This window comes from Phocoena sinus, chromosome 4 (assembly GCF_008692025.1).
Source record: "Phocoena sinus isolate mPhoSin1 chromosome 4, mPhoSin1.pri, whole genome shotgun sequence".
Taxonomy (NCBI): Eukaryota; Metazoa; Chordata; class Mammalia; order Artiodactyla; family Phocoenidae; genus Phocoena; species Phocoena sinus.
Genome location: NC_045766.1, coordinates 63,627,284 through 63,642,133, shown reverse-complemented (window position 1 = coordinate 63,642,133; position 14,850 = coordinate 63,627,284). Strand labels below are relative to the sequence as shown.

At 39.9% G+C, this 14,850-nt stretch overlaps 1 protein-coding gene across 10 annotated transcripts in view; it reads left to right on the top strand.

The window, feature by feature from the left end:
• The first annotated feature begins 1,097 nt into the window (after positions 1-1,097).
• Positions 1,098-14,850, top strand: part of TBCCD1 (TBCC domain containing 1) — a 28,944-nt gene continuing 15,191 nt past the window's right edge. Inside the window, exons 1-7 of one of the 10 annotated variants that reach the window (XM_032630966.1) lie at positions 1,110-1,183; positions 2,036-2,094; positions 3,675-4,053; positions 8,250-8,405; positions 11,752-12,118; positions 13,919-14,105; positions 14,240-14,737. In XM_032630966.1, the coding sequence (XP_032486857.1) occupies positions 3,718-4,053; positions 8,250-8,405; positions 11,752-12,118; positions 13,919-14,105; positions 14,240-14,737 (1,544 nt within the window). In that variant the 5' untranslated portion in view covers positions 1,110-1,183; positions 2,036-2,094; positions 3,675-3,717. The other 9 variants (XM_032630965.1, XM_032630967.1, XM_032630963.1 and 6 more) reach the window with 9 other exon arrangements.

Below are 14,850 nucleotides of genomic sequence, written 5' to 3'. Positions count from 1 at the left end.
TTACTGGGCATATACCCAGAGAAAACCGTAATTCAAAAAGACACATGCACCCCAATGTTCATTGCAGCACTATTTACAATAGCCAGGTCATGGAAGTAACCTAAATGCCCATCAACAGACAAATGGATAAAGAAGATGTAATACATATATACAATGGAATATTACTCAGCCATAAAAAGGAACGAAATTGGGTCATTTGTTGAGACGTGGATGGATCTAGAGACTGTCACACAGAGTGAAGTCAGAAAGAGAAAAACAAATATCGTATATTAACGCATATACGTAGAATCTAGAAAAATGGTGCAGGTGAACCAGTTAGCAGGGCAGAAATTGAGACACAGATGTAGAGAACAAACGTATGGACATCAAGGGGGTAAAGCCGCGGGGTGGTGGTGGTGGTGGTGTGATGAATTGGAAGATTGGGATTGACATGTATACACTGATGTGTATAAAACTGATGACTAATAAGAACCTGCTGTATAAAAAATAAATTAAATTTTTAAAAAAGCAGGAAATGACCAAAAATCATAATATGGAGTTTTAGAGGAAGGAGTTATGTTCCTATGATGGGTGAAATCCAAAAAAGCTTCCTGAAGGCGGTAACATGTAGGAAAAGCTAAGAGTTAAGGAGCTAACCCTGGTGGCTCTCGCTTCAGACATCCTGGGGTTTGTGTCTTAGCTCGGTCTCTGTGTTACTTTCACCTCTCTAAGCCCTCATCAGTAAAACAAACGTACTTAACTTAGAGGGCTCTTAGGAAGACTGAGATAAGATACGTAAAGGTGCTTTAATCGGTGCCCAGCCCACAGTAAGCATTCTATAAATGTAAACTGTCATTATCATTATTGTTACTGATCAAAGCGTGCTGACCTTACCAGCAGCTAGTGGCTGACCACAGCTCTGTGGAGCAATGGAAAACTTCCTAATACCCTGAGTAGAAAGGCACGACACCACAAAGCGGCCGGATCTGGCTCCACGTTCCAGCATCAAGGACTCTCAGCCTCAGCCAACTGTTTCCCAAATCGCGGAAGAAGTACCGGGCCGCTCTAGCAACGTAGTCGTCCAGCTCTCGGTGGTGCGAGGCCTTGCGCTTGCGCAGTGGGTGGGCGGCGGGGCGGGCCGGTCTGGCGGGCGAGGCGCGGCTGCGCGCTGGGAGATGCGGCCGGTTGGCCCCTATCTTCGCAGGTAACCGTGCGCGGGCCGGTGCCAGGGAAGGAGGGAGGAGCCCATCACGCCTCGGGCTCGGGCTGGGGAGGCCGCCTTCGCTCTCGCCAGGTCTTGGGTCCTCTACGGACCCTGTAAGCTGGGGCTTCTCGGTTTCTGAAGTGAGATCGGGGCGCGCTCGGGCGGCCCACTCAGAGTCCCATCCTGGACCGCGTCCTACCCCAGAGAGCGGACGAGGTGGCGGCGAAGCCTCGGTAGGACCGCCTTGGGCCTCACGCCGATTTCCCTGCCTGAATAAGCCGGATCCCACCGCATCCCAGGGGAGCTCTTGAAGAGGGAAGGAGCCCCAGTTTATGTTTACGAATTTAGCCCTCTCTAGTTTCGAGGTTAGAATAGAGGGTTCATCCCCAGGTTCTGGCTTTTGATTGCTAACTTCAGGGACAGGAGTCAGTACCTCACAGAGCAGCCTATTTTCATTTTGGAGCGGACTAAGATCTTCCTCACAGAACTTTCATCGTCTGGTGTTACTCAGAGGGACGTTAAACCATTCCCAATTTGGAAGACAGCTGCCATCTACCCTCTCACACCCTTCTTTTGGGTTTATGCTTCCATGATCTTACACCTGGTCCTTAGGTGACCTTCCATTTAAGGCCATTCTGGTCATTCCCTTCTGGATTCACTCCTATTTTCCAGAGTCTCCCAAAACTGGGTTCCTAAAATACATTTGTAAGTAACACAGTTCTCAAGTCAGACAGACTTGAATTCTAATCCAGGGCTCTGCCAACTCAAGTATGTGACTTTGGGTAAGTCCCTTAACTTTTCTAAGCCTCCGTTTTCTCATCTGAAAATGGGGATAATCATATGTATCTCCAGGTGGTTGTGCGGATGGAAGGCGAAGAACATGAAATACTTAGAATGCTACCTGGCACATAGTAAGCACTCAATTGATGTCAATTACTTTTTGAACAGAGAATTCCCAAAAGAAGCAGAATTTTCTTAAAGTCAAATGCAAAACATAATAATAGCAATAAAACATTTTGATATAATCAAATTGATGGAACAATTTGATATAATCATTTTGGAAAGCAATGGTAATATATGTCAGGAGCTTCAGAAATCTCAGTTACTTCATTTCACAAATGCACATCTGAAAATTTTCTCTGGGAATTAATGATCATGCAGAAAATATGCAGAAAGATGGTAATTATAGCATTATTTATAAAAGTGAAAACATTTAAACATTTTTTAGTGGAAAATTTTAACATACACAAAAGTAGAATAGGTAAGTGAACCCCCATGTATTCATCATCCAGCTTCAACAATGATCAATAGTTTGCCTATCTTGTTTTTGTGAAAAATTTTAAACCTATGAAATGTCTGAAAATAGAACAGTTGAATAAACTGGGGTACATTTATTTAGAGTGCTATTAAGCTTTTAAAATAAGACAGAATTGTATTATAAAATAATACAGAATATATAGTATTATCACAACTATGACAATTCAAAAACTAATATCTAACCTGTGTAGAAAAAAAAGCAAGGAAGTACAGTAAAATATTAACTAGTTTCCCTTTGGTGGTGGGACTGTGGATGATTTCCTCCCCTTCTATTTTTACATATTTAACAAATATTTCCTAAAAATCATGTATTGTTATAACAAACAATGAACAAACAAAATCTAAAAATATTGCATCTGAACTAAGGACAGTAGAATATGCCAGAGCAGGTTCGCTGTTATAGAGACTAAAGATGCTTTGACTTTCCTTGATCTATTTTTGCAGCCTACGTTTACCTGAGCATTCTTTTTCTTTTTTTTTTTTTTGCGGTACGCGGGCCTCTCACTGCTGTGGTCTCTCCCATTGCGGAGCACAGGCTCCGGACGCGCAGGCTCAGCGGCCATGGCTCATGGGCCCAGCTGCTCCGCGGCATGTGGGATCTTCCCGGACCAGGGCACGAACCCGTGTCCCCTGAAATTGGCAGGCGGACTCTCAACCACTGCGCCACCAGGGAAGCCCTACCTGAGCATTTTTGTCTGCCACCCTGTGCTAGTGCTTCATATTGAGCTCATATGGTCAGCTAACACGTCCAGATCTTTAATCAGGCATCCTCTATGTGTAAGTGATTGGACTTTGAAATTTTATTCCCCTTATTTTGACTAGTGTTTCCCCTCAGGACAGAGCAAGATTTCTGGTGATAGGATGGCTCTTTCCCATTTCTTCTTTTCTTCGTCCTGAGCAGGCATCTATCTCATACCTCATGCATTTACACACTTCCTTGAACAACCACTTTGAACAACTCAAGTGAGATAATTTTATTACAATATTTTTCTTGCTCAAATAGATTATAATGAGATCTGACCAAAAATCTATTCTGCTTTTGTTTGATGAACTAGATCCACTTTTTAAATTGACATAGTACATTTAAAAACAGTTAAGGGAGGGGTCACCTTACAAGAAGCTGTGTAAATGCATTTTATTTCAAATTAGCTTGTGAAGAAACTTTGTTTCCTAGGTATGCAAAGAAGCCTTTTCACACAGATGTCCTTAGAGATAATATGGATGAGTCCGGAGTTCTCCTCTGGGTGAAAGCAGAACCCTTTATAGTGGGCGCCTTGCAGGTCCCCCCTCCATCCAAGTTCAGTCTTCACTATCTCAGGAAGATATCCACCTATGTGCGAACCCGGGCCACAGAGGGAGGTTACCCACGCCTGTCCTGGTCTACATGGAGGCACATTGCGTGTGGAAAGCTGCAGTTGGCTAAGGATCTGGCATGGCTTTACTTTGAAATATTTGATAGTCTTGCAGTGAAGACACCGAAGGAGCGCCTGGAATGGTCTGAAATTTTGTCCAACTGCATGTCTGAGGATGAAGTCGAAAAGCAAAGAAATCAGGTATGGATTTATGTGTACATGTATGTGTGTTTAATTACTTTGGGAAATAAACAATTTAAAATTTTTGTACTAGCTGTACAGTGTGCAGTTTAAGGTTTTAATGACCATGTGATGCCAAAGCACCATTTAAGTTTTAGCAGTTCCAGTTTGGAAATATTTAGTGAGTTAGTCCTTACTTAGCAATCCTTATTCACTTATTTTTAAAGCAGTAATGTTATAGAGACCCTGTAATTGGAAGAGAAATATTTTCATTGACATTAAAACTATTGAGTTACATGAGTGCTTATGAACTGCTGACATGTTATGGTCCGAGCACCTGACTCCTTTTAAGTGAGCGTCTGCTATATGCTGAGATTCAAAGCTGATTAGAATAGCAGCTCTGACCTCATGGAGCTCATAGACTATTAGGTGAAGCTGGTGTGTAAAAAAGTGCTATTTAATAGACATTTCTCCAAAGGAGACATACAGATGACTAACAGGCACATGAAAAGATGCTCAACATCACTAATTATTAGAGAAGTGCAAATCAAAACCACACTGAACTCTACTCAGTACTCTGTAATGACCTATATGGGAAAAGAATCTAAAAAAGAGTGGATATATGTATATGTATAACTGATTCAGTCTGTTGTACAGCAGAAACTAACACAACAGTGTAAATCAACTATGCTCCAATAAAAAAGAAACCCACATTGAGGTATTACCTCACACTGTTCAGAATGGCTATCATCAAAAAGTCTACAAATAATAAATGCTGGAGAGGGTGTAGAGAAGAGGTCACCCTCCTACACTGCTGGTGGGAATGTAAATTGGTGCAGCCACTGTGGAAAAAAGTATGGAGGTTCCTTAAAAAACTAAAAATAAAGCTACCATATGATCCTGCAATCCTACTCCTGGGCATATATCCAAAGAAAATTCTAATTTGAAAAGATGCATGCACCCCAATGTTCACAGCAGCATGTTTACAATAGCCAAGGCATGGAAGCAACCTGACTGTCCATTAATAGATGAATGGATAAAGAAGATGTGATATATTTTGATATATATATATATATGTGTGTGTGTGTGTGTGTGTGTGTGTGTGTGTATGTATATATACAATGGAATATTACTTAGCCATAAAAAAGAATGAAATAATGCCATTTGCAGCAACATGGATGGACCTAGAGATTATCATACTAAGTGAAGTAAGACAGAGAAAGACAAATATTATATGATATCACTTATATGTGGATCTAAAAAATAGTACAAATGAACTTATTTACAAAACCGAAACAGAATCACAGACATAGAAAACAAACTTGTGGTTACCAAAGGGGAAGAGGGGGAGTGATAATTTAGGAGTATGGGGTTAACAGATGCAAACTACCATATATAAAATAGATAAGGAACAAGGATCTGCTGTGTAGCACAGGGAACTATATTCAATATCTTGTAATACACTATAATGGAAAAGAATCAAAAAAGAATATAAATATATAACATATGTATATATGTATAACCAAATCACTTTGCTGTACACCTGAAGCTAACACAATATTGTAAATCGACTATAGTTTAAAAAGTGCTATTTAATAGTATGGAATGTGCAATAAAAGTATGCATAAAGTACAGAAATAGAATAGAGAAGAGAATGATCAATTCTGGTGATAAGGAAAGACTTCACAGAGAAAGTATATTAATCAGGGTAGACTATTACAGTAACAGGTGATCCCAGCATTTTAGTGGCTTGGTGCAATAACAGTTTATTTCTTATTCATGTGGCAGTCCAACATAGGGCATCTGGTTGGATGAGTCTCTAGGCTGCTGTCATCTAAGCAATGACTGAGGGATCTAGGCATCTTCTGTCTTTTGGAGCCACTATTATACTAGGTGAAAAACAAACAAAAATGAAATTTCAGTGGCTTACAGTAACTAAGGTTTATTTCTTGCTTATTTTACATTTAGGCTGCACCTTAGCTATGGCTCTTTTCCAGGCTGTGGCTCTATGTGTCTGCCCATTTGGAGACTCAGGCTGAAGAAACAGCTTCTATGTAGGTCATGTCTATTCTTGGGATAGAAGGGAAGAGCAACAGAGCAGGAGAAAAGTCTTGATGCCTCTTAAAACTTTTGCTCAGATGTGACATAAACTACCACCACTTTTGTTCCATTGGCCAAAAGCTTTGTCACATGTCCATGCCTGAAATTAATAAGATGGGAGGTAAACTACCTCACAGGAGGCAGGGAAATCCCATGGCCATGGGAAGGGCCGTGTAAGCCTCTTGGAGGATGAGGAAATGAACAATTGCAAATAAAATACAGTTTGCCACAGCCATTCCCACTAGGGCCTGAGTCCTTCACTTCCATTTCTTTGGGAAAGTTTTTGGGAGGCTTAAAAGCAGTATATGTAAACCCACCCACCCACATTCCATTGACTAACCCAGTTATACCATATGCAACTTCAAAGGAGGCTGGGAAATGCCATCTAATTGTGTGATCAGGAAGGAAAGGCATTTAGTTAGCATCTAGCCAGTCTCTACCACACGGTATAATATCTAAACAAGGGTTTGGAGATTGAAAAAAAAGTTTGGCAAGCAACCAGGAGGAGAAGGGCATTATAGTTTTCATTAATTAAACATTTATTGAGTACCTACTATGTGCTAGGTACAGTAGTGGGTGCTGTGGATACAGAGATGAATAAAACCTTCAAGAAGCTCCACTTTTTTTGAGTGCTTACTATGTACTAGTTTCTATGCTAGTTACTAGGAATATAAAAGCAAAAGAGAGAAAGATCTTACAGTCTCATGGAGAGGCAGGTATATGAAGGAATAACGCTAATATAACAAATAATTGTTAAATGGAAGTATGTATAAAATCAGAGAATTACGTTGAGTGAAAATGTCAATCCCAAGAGGTGACATACTATATGATTCCATTTATGTAACATTCTTGAAATGACAAAATTATGTAGATAGAGAACAGATAAGTGGTTAGGGGCTAAAGAAGGGGTGAGGTAGGGTAGGAAGTGGAGCCACTAGTATAATAGTGGCTTCAAAAGACAGAAGATGCCTAGATCCCTGAGTCATTGCTTAGATGACAGCAGCCTAGAGACTCATCCAACCAGATGCCCTGTGTTGGATTGCCACGTGAATAAAAGGCTATACATAAAAGGGCAACATGAAGGAACCTTGCGTGGATGGAAGTGTTCTGTACCCTGACTGCATCCGTGTCAATACCCTGGCTGTGCTGTTGTATGATAGTTTTGCAAGATGGGAAACTGGATAAAAAGTACATGGGATCTCTCTGTTCTTGCATGTGAAACTGCAGTTACCTCAAAAAGTTTAATTAAGCAAGTAAAAATTTTTTTAAATATATAGATTCATGAGGTTCCACATTGACAGCTGATTGAATTGGTAGGTTTAGGTGATCCTGAGAATCCATATTTTTAAGTTCTCTAGGCATACTGATTTTTAGCCATGTTGGGAATCAGGGTGAATATAGCTGTAGACCCAGATGTATTACTTCACTTTTTTGCCTCTCTTGTATGTGTATGGGAATGGGTATATGAGGATAACCATGAGCTTCAAATCCTGAGCTTCAAACCACACCCTTCTTCAAATAAGAAATGACTTAACATCTGTCAGACCAGTAGTATTTTTTTTTTAAGTCAAACACCCTTTTTAAGAATTTGATGAGAACCTGAGGCCTACTCCCCACAAAATGCATATACACCAAAAAATTGCGTACAATTTCAGGTGTTGCACTGATATCCTGAACTTTCTTGGTAAGTCTGTGATCAGGTTAAACTAACCTCTGTGTCTTGATTAAATTTCCTTCTTCCTTTCTTTCATCTATTTGTTTTTTCAGATTACTGGTTTTTTTTAATTGTAATTGTAAACTTCTGAAATAATATACTTTAAAAAAGTATGTACTTCATCCTTTCCACTTCATCAGTTTTGGGAGAGAATGACTATGGCCATAGATGCTACATAGCTTTCTGAGAAAGTAAGGGACTCCAGTTTAATTAGTTTTAGAAACTCCTGCATCTGGGTATCAGAGACATACATATCCAATGCTAGCAATGTTTCCACATTTGTTTTCTTAGGATCAGCACACTGTTGTGAATTTCTTTTACTATATCTACTTAGTTACTGTATCTAATAGTGGTTGATGTTGTTTTAAGACATGTGTTCATCATTTATTTTCTTCTTGGACAGCTTTCAGTGGACACCCTACAGTTTCTGCTCTTCTTATATATACAACAGTTAAACAAGGTCTCCCTGAGGACATCTTTGATTGGAGAAGAGTGGCCTAGTCCCAGACATAGATCTCAGTCTCCTGACCTGACTGAAAAATCCAGTTGTCATAATAAGGTACTATTTAAATGATGATCTCTTTCTCTGAAAGGGACAATTTGTGAGGGAGACAGTTTGCCTTCATTAAAAATTACTTTGAATTGCTTATATAAGCCAGAGATTTGTTGGCTTGATTTGTTTCGTTTTTTCTTTCTTTTCCTAATTATAAAACGAAATCAATATGTGCAATCTTAATCAAGATAGAGAAGTGATTTCAGTTCCTGCAACGACACAAAAATCACTTAGATAATTTTCAGGCAAATCGTTCACTCTACTCTTACTAGCATTCCCATTTTTGCAAATGTTAATGAATTTGATTTCACATGATTGTAGGCAACTCAGTTAACTTCTCTAGCTTGGCTTCTTTTCTCTAAATGGAGATGATAATGCCTGTTTCTGAATGGCTGTGAGAATTCAGTAATACATAGCATGAGACTTGTTGCATCGTAAGCAGCAGTATATGGTGACTTTAGTTTGTGCTATAGCATGACCTCTCCCAGCAACTGATTGGACAAGGGATGGACACTTGACTAGAATAACCCATTCCTAGGTATGTATTTGAAATTGGTCTGATTTGAAATGATGATCTGGTCCAATCAGTACCCCAGGATTGAAGAAATTACCCAGTTGGTGATAGGTATTTGCTGGTAGCTCATGTGGCATTGGGACCAGAATAGCTACCACATCCGTGAGTGACCTGGAGTTATGAGGGATTAACAACTCTGAGATAAAGAAGAGAATGGAACAGACATGCAGAGAGACCTGAGAGAGAACCAGGTTCAAGATGGCTTTCCAGTTCCAGTTCTGATGAGGTTTCCCTGTACTTCAGTTTGGGAGATGATTGTATGTCCCTACAGTAGAATCTCCCTTCACTTGAATTATCTTGTATTCCCCATTCCAGTGAAAGTTACCACCAGCCACCCATGCTTTCTCTATCACCACCCATACCTAGTTAGTTGTCAAGTCTTACTGATTCTGCCTTCAAAATAACTCTTTAAAATTTTGTCCTTTTTTTGGGAATTCCCTGGCAGTCCAGTGGTTAGAACTCGGTGCTCTCACTGCCGGGGGCCTGGGTTCGATCCCTGGTCAGGGAACTAAGATCCTGCAAGCCTCGAGGTGCAGCCAAAATAAAATTTATCCTTTTTCTTCCTCTGTATAGGCCCTAGTGTCATTTTTCTTTTTTGCTTTGATTTCTATAATTAGATCCTACTTGGTCACCCTGCTTTCAATCTATAGTCCACCTACTACACTGGACTTTCTAAAATACAGATCCTTTGTATCCATCTCCTGTCAGAACTCCATCAGTGAATTCTCAGTGTCATTGTTGTTTTCATCTTGTACTGTTTGGAGCCTTCTTAGGCCTACTTACCGTGGGGGAGGGAGATGCAGCAAGAGGGAGGAAGAGCAGGTGAGGCTGTGGACAGCTCTGCTTTGAAATGTTCTTTGGCGTCCAAATGAGAGTTTATTAAAAAGAAAAATGGTATAGCTATTTACAAAATAGTTTATTTTGTCTCTGGCACACAAAATAAAGTCCAGGATATCTTAGTATTTCATACAGAGCCTTTTGTGACTGGTCCCTGCCTACCATTTTACCTTTACCTACCACTTCCCAGCATGCGCCCTACACCCCACCCAGAACTTCCGTTTCTCTGAACACAGCAGGTGATTTTACTCCTATGGGCCTTTGGTTGCTGTTCCCTAGGCCTAGAATGCTTTTTTCCCTGCTCTGTTTGCATAACTACCAGCGTCAATCAAGAATCTATTCAAACAGCGCTCCACTAAGATTTGTTTTCCCCAAATGGAGTTCTTTGTTCTTCTCATGCTCATAGAACATCTTACAGATCTCTGCTATAGGTCTCATCCCACTGTGTTATAGTTATTTGTTTATATTGTCATTTCACTACATAGTTGTTGAATTCCTTGAGGACAGGAACTATGTCTTATTTAGTTTGCATAATTCATCACTTAACACTGCTCATATCACATATCTGTCAAATGAATAAGCCAAGTTATTGGTACGTCTGCCAACTCAAAGCTTATTCCCAAGGTTATAACTTCTCTTTTCTTTTTTAAATTTATTTATTTTATTTATATTTATTTTTGGCTGCTTTGGGTCTCATCGCTGCACGTGGGCTTTCTCTAGTTGCAGCGAGCGGGGCTACTTTTCATTGCTGTGCGCAGGCTTCTCATTGTGGTGGCTTCTCTTGTTGCGGAGCACAGGCTCTAGGCACACGGGCTTCAGTAGTTGCAGCACGCAGGCTCAGTAATTGTGGCTCACGGGCTATAGAGTGCAGGCTCAGTAGTTGTGGTGCACGGGCTTAGTTGCTCCGCGGCATGTGGGATCTTCCTGGACCAGGGCTCAAACCCGTGTCCCCTGCATTGGCAGGCGGATTCTTAACCACTGCGCCACCAGAGAAGCCCCCAAGGTTATAACTTCTCTTAAATCTGGTTACGGTAAGATCAGTTGCCTTGTTTCATTAGATTTTGAAATTCCTTCTGTAATTTGAGAAGGTAAATTTTATTTTTTTTTTTGATTTTATTTATTTATTTTTTTTGAGAAGGTAAATTTTTTTAAAAACCTAGTGCTTCATGAAATGAATGTCCGAGGCGGTTATTTTTATGTTTGATCTGAAACTTTTAGAATATTTAATACTAGCTGTGTGACCTTGGGCAAGTTTCTGAACCTTTTTGTATCTCCATTTCTTCATCTGTAGAATGGGCACGGTAATAGCATCTATCCTAAGACTGTTGCTAGTTATAAATATGTTAGGGCTTCCCTGGTGGCGCAGGCGGTTGAGAATCCGCCTGCCAATTGCAGGGGACACGGGTTCGAGCCTTGGTCCGGGAAGATCCCACATGCCGCGGAGCGACTAGGCCCGTGAGCCACAACTGCTGAGCCTGCGCGTCTGGAGCCTGTGCTCCGCAACGGGAGAGGCCGCGACAGTGAGAGGCCCACGCACCGCAATGAAGAGTGGCCCCCGCTCGCCACAACTAGAGAAAGCCCTCGCACAGAAACGAAGACCCAACACAGCCAAAAATAAATAAATAAATAAAAAATTAAAAAAAAAAAAATAAAATAAATATGTTAAAGTTTGTATAACAGTGCTTGGCACACACTGAGGGTTAGCTACTAGTATTACTTTTGAATTATCTAAGGTAGAGAGAGAATCTGTTTATACCTATTACGTGCACAGAAAATCTTTATAAGGTTTATATAGCCACTTTAAATGCTTTTGGGAGGATGAGGCAAAGTATAAATACAAAATAATTAAAATATAAAAGTCTCAGGTCTTACTGTTCTGTTGAAACAATGAGTTTCAATCTCATTGATCTGTTAAAAGTGCTTTCTTTTGGTATTTTTTAGAACTGGAATGATTACAGTCACCAAGCTTTTGTCTGTGATCATCTGTCAGATCTCCTTGAACTGCTTGTAGATCCAGAACAACTCACTGCATCGTTTCATTCGACCCACAGTAGTCTAGTCTCTCGAGAAGCTGTTGTAGCACTCAGCTTTCTTATTGAAGGTACAGTGAGTGGAGCCAGGAAGATATATCCACTTTATGAACTTGCACTGTGGCAACCACTACATGCAGAAAGTGGCTTCTCAAAGACCTCTAAGGCCTTTTCTTTCTACAAGCTGGAAGCCTGGTTGAGAGCCTCTTTAACTGGGAATCCATTTGGTATATCTGCTTGCCTCAAGTCTGGGAAGAAATTGGCTTGGGCTCACCAAGGTATTTATTAATATTTTAATCTATATTAAATTGAATTGACAGGTTAAGGAACCTAGTGTTTTCTGGTATATTAATGATCACATGTCTTTGTGGAGGACCTAAAAAAATATTGCTACTATAAACAGAAAAAGGGAACGTCTCTTTTGTATATGACTTTTTCTCAAAGGCTGCAACAGTTTGAGAGAGTTGATTCATTAGTCCAGGTTGTTTTGGTTGCAGTTAGTAGAAACTCCAACTTCGGTTGGTCCTTTTTCTTTGCTCTGCTCTTCTCTTTTCGGACTCTTTTCCCCCTCTCACTCTCATATGCTCATTTACTTGAAGCTTTCCTATTTTCTAGGCACCCTACCAGAAATTGGCCATTCCATAGTTACAACTTCATAGAATTGGTGTAAAGATGAGGTTCTTTTTTAGCTACACAGACACAAGCAGACTAGCTATTTCTAAATTGGAAATTTAAATTCATAGTAGAGAGAATTACGCTTTGGTTGCAAATGTATCTATTCCTGATAGTCCAGGGATGGCTAGAGGGATAGGTTCAGGTACTGTATGACTTCTTCGGGCCCAGATATAAGTTTTAAGAGAAGAGGGGCCCAGATAGAAGTTTAAAGAGAAGTATCTGTACTAAGGCCAAGCAAAATTAATGGGAAAAAACTAGAATATACTTCCACAATCTCTGAGTTTCAAAGGCCAAGAAAAAATAGTTTCCGTGCAAATGTAAAAAAAAAAAAATCAGTTTCATATCAAATGTTTATAATTCTGAAAACCAGAAAATGGTTGAGCAACATCTACAGTGACCCAAGTATTATATATGCAACCAAGCTATTGCTCTAGCATGAGCTCAGATTCTCAGATATGTAAGGCTCCTACAAATATACAGGAGATACTACATAATTCTTGATGTTGGTAAAAGAATATAAGTAAGTTTTTAAATGTTGTTAAGGTAGGCACTGGAGGAAAAAGGACATCTGACCTTTTAGGATTATACCAAAACATATTAGATAGTAGGATTACAAATAATTTTTATCTTGTTTTACTACTAGTATTTAAAATTTTCTACAGGAGCCATATATTACTTTTCTAATAAAAGGAAACAATAAGAATTGTTTTAAAAGAAGAACAGTGTACTATGTGACCTCTCCACATTTGGCCAATTTTCTTTACAAGGGTATCCTGATGGTTTTCTGGGAAGTACAGTCTGAGAAGGCAATGATGTAATGGTGGGACTGTGTTAGGAGGGCAGCCTGCACAGATTTCTTGAGGGGTGAGTTTGTGTTTAAGGCACCACGTTCGATAGGAAGATGTGCTGTCAGTAATGATCCTGGGAGTAAAGACGTGAACCCAAATACAATTCATGGAATGATGTGGTGAGTAACTTAGGAGGGGTTCAGAATTAGTATTATGGCAATTTAAAGAGATTATTTAAGAGTTGGGATGATAAATTAAGGCTGGTTGGAGAAGATACTATTTGAGTTGGGCCAGCTCTGCCACTTACTAGCCATATGGCCTTAGGCACATTACTTACGTTAAAGGGTAGGCATGAAAAAAAATCTTAGATCTATAGGCAATGTTGAATGAATTATAGGTTTAACCTTTTTTTAAAAAACAAAAAAATTTGAAATATTGCAAATATACAGAAAAGCACAGAGAATAATATAGCATACCCAACACCCAAATCTAACATTTTTTTAAACCTCACACGGGTCTAATTTTAGACATGTATACATGTAGACATGTGTAACCTCGTATGGTTGATTGTTTTTCTTTGAAGCAATCTCATTTATTTATATTTTTCTTAAATAGTTGAAGGGACGACCAAAAGAGCTAAGATTGCTTGTAATACTCATGTGGCCCCTAGGATGCACCGCCTGGTGGTGATGAGCCAGGTTTACAAGCAGACATTGGCCAAGAGCTCAGATACTCTGGTGGGGGCACATGTAAAGATTCATCGTTGCAACGAGACTTTTGTATATCTGCTGTCTCCCTTACGGTAAGCAAGGGTGTTTTGATGTTGTGACGTTTTCTTTGGACCAGGATTTGTCCTTTTATTTGCCATCAGAATAATATTGTAGTCAGATATTTTTCATCGTATTCTTATTCAGAGAAATTTACCTCATTTTCCAGATCTGTGACAATTGAGAAGTGCAGGAATAGCACCTTCATCCTGGGCCCTGTACAGACTGCTCTTCATCTCCACAGCTGTGACAATGTTAAAGTCATTGCTGTTTGCCATCGTCTGTCCATCTCTTCTACAACAGGTTGCATCTTTCACATTCTGACGCCTACACGCCCACTTATTCTCTCTGGGAACCAGAGAGTAACTTTTGCCCCCTTTCATACCCATTACCCAATGCTGGAGGACCACATGGCCAGGACTGGCCTTGCTACAGTGCCTAACTATTGGGATAATCCCATGATTGTGTGCAGAGAGAACAGCAGCACTAGTGTCTTCCGACTCTTAGCACCATGTGAATTCTATGTGTTTATTATTCCCTTTGAAATGGAAGGGGACACAACAGAGATACCTGGGGGTCTTCCATCTGCATATCAGAAAGCACTTGGCCAAAGAGAAAAAAAGATACAGACCTGGCAGAAAACTGTGAAGGAGGCTCGTTTGACAAAGTGAGTATTTTCTAAAAGTAGTAATTTGTCTTATGTAAAACTCCATGGGAAAGCAAGTGAACCTGCACATGTTTATAATTGTGCTAAAGAAATCAAAAAGACATAGTGTGTCT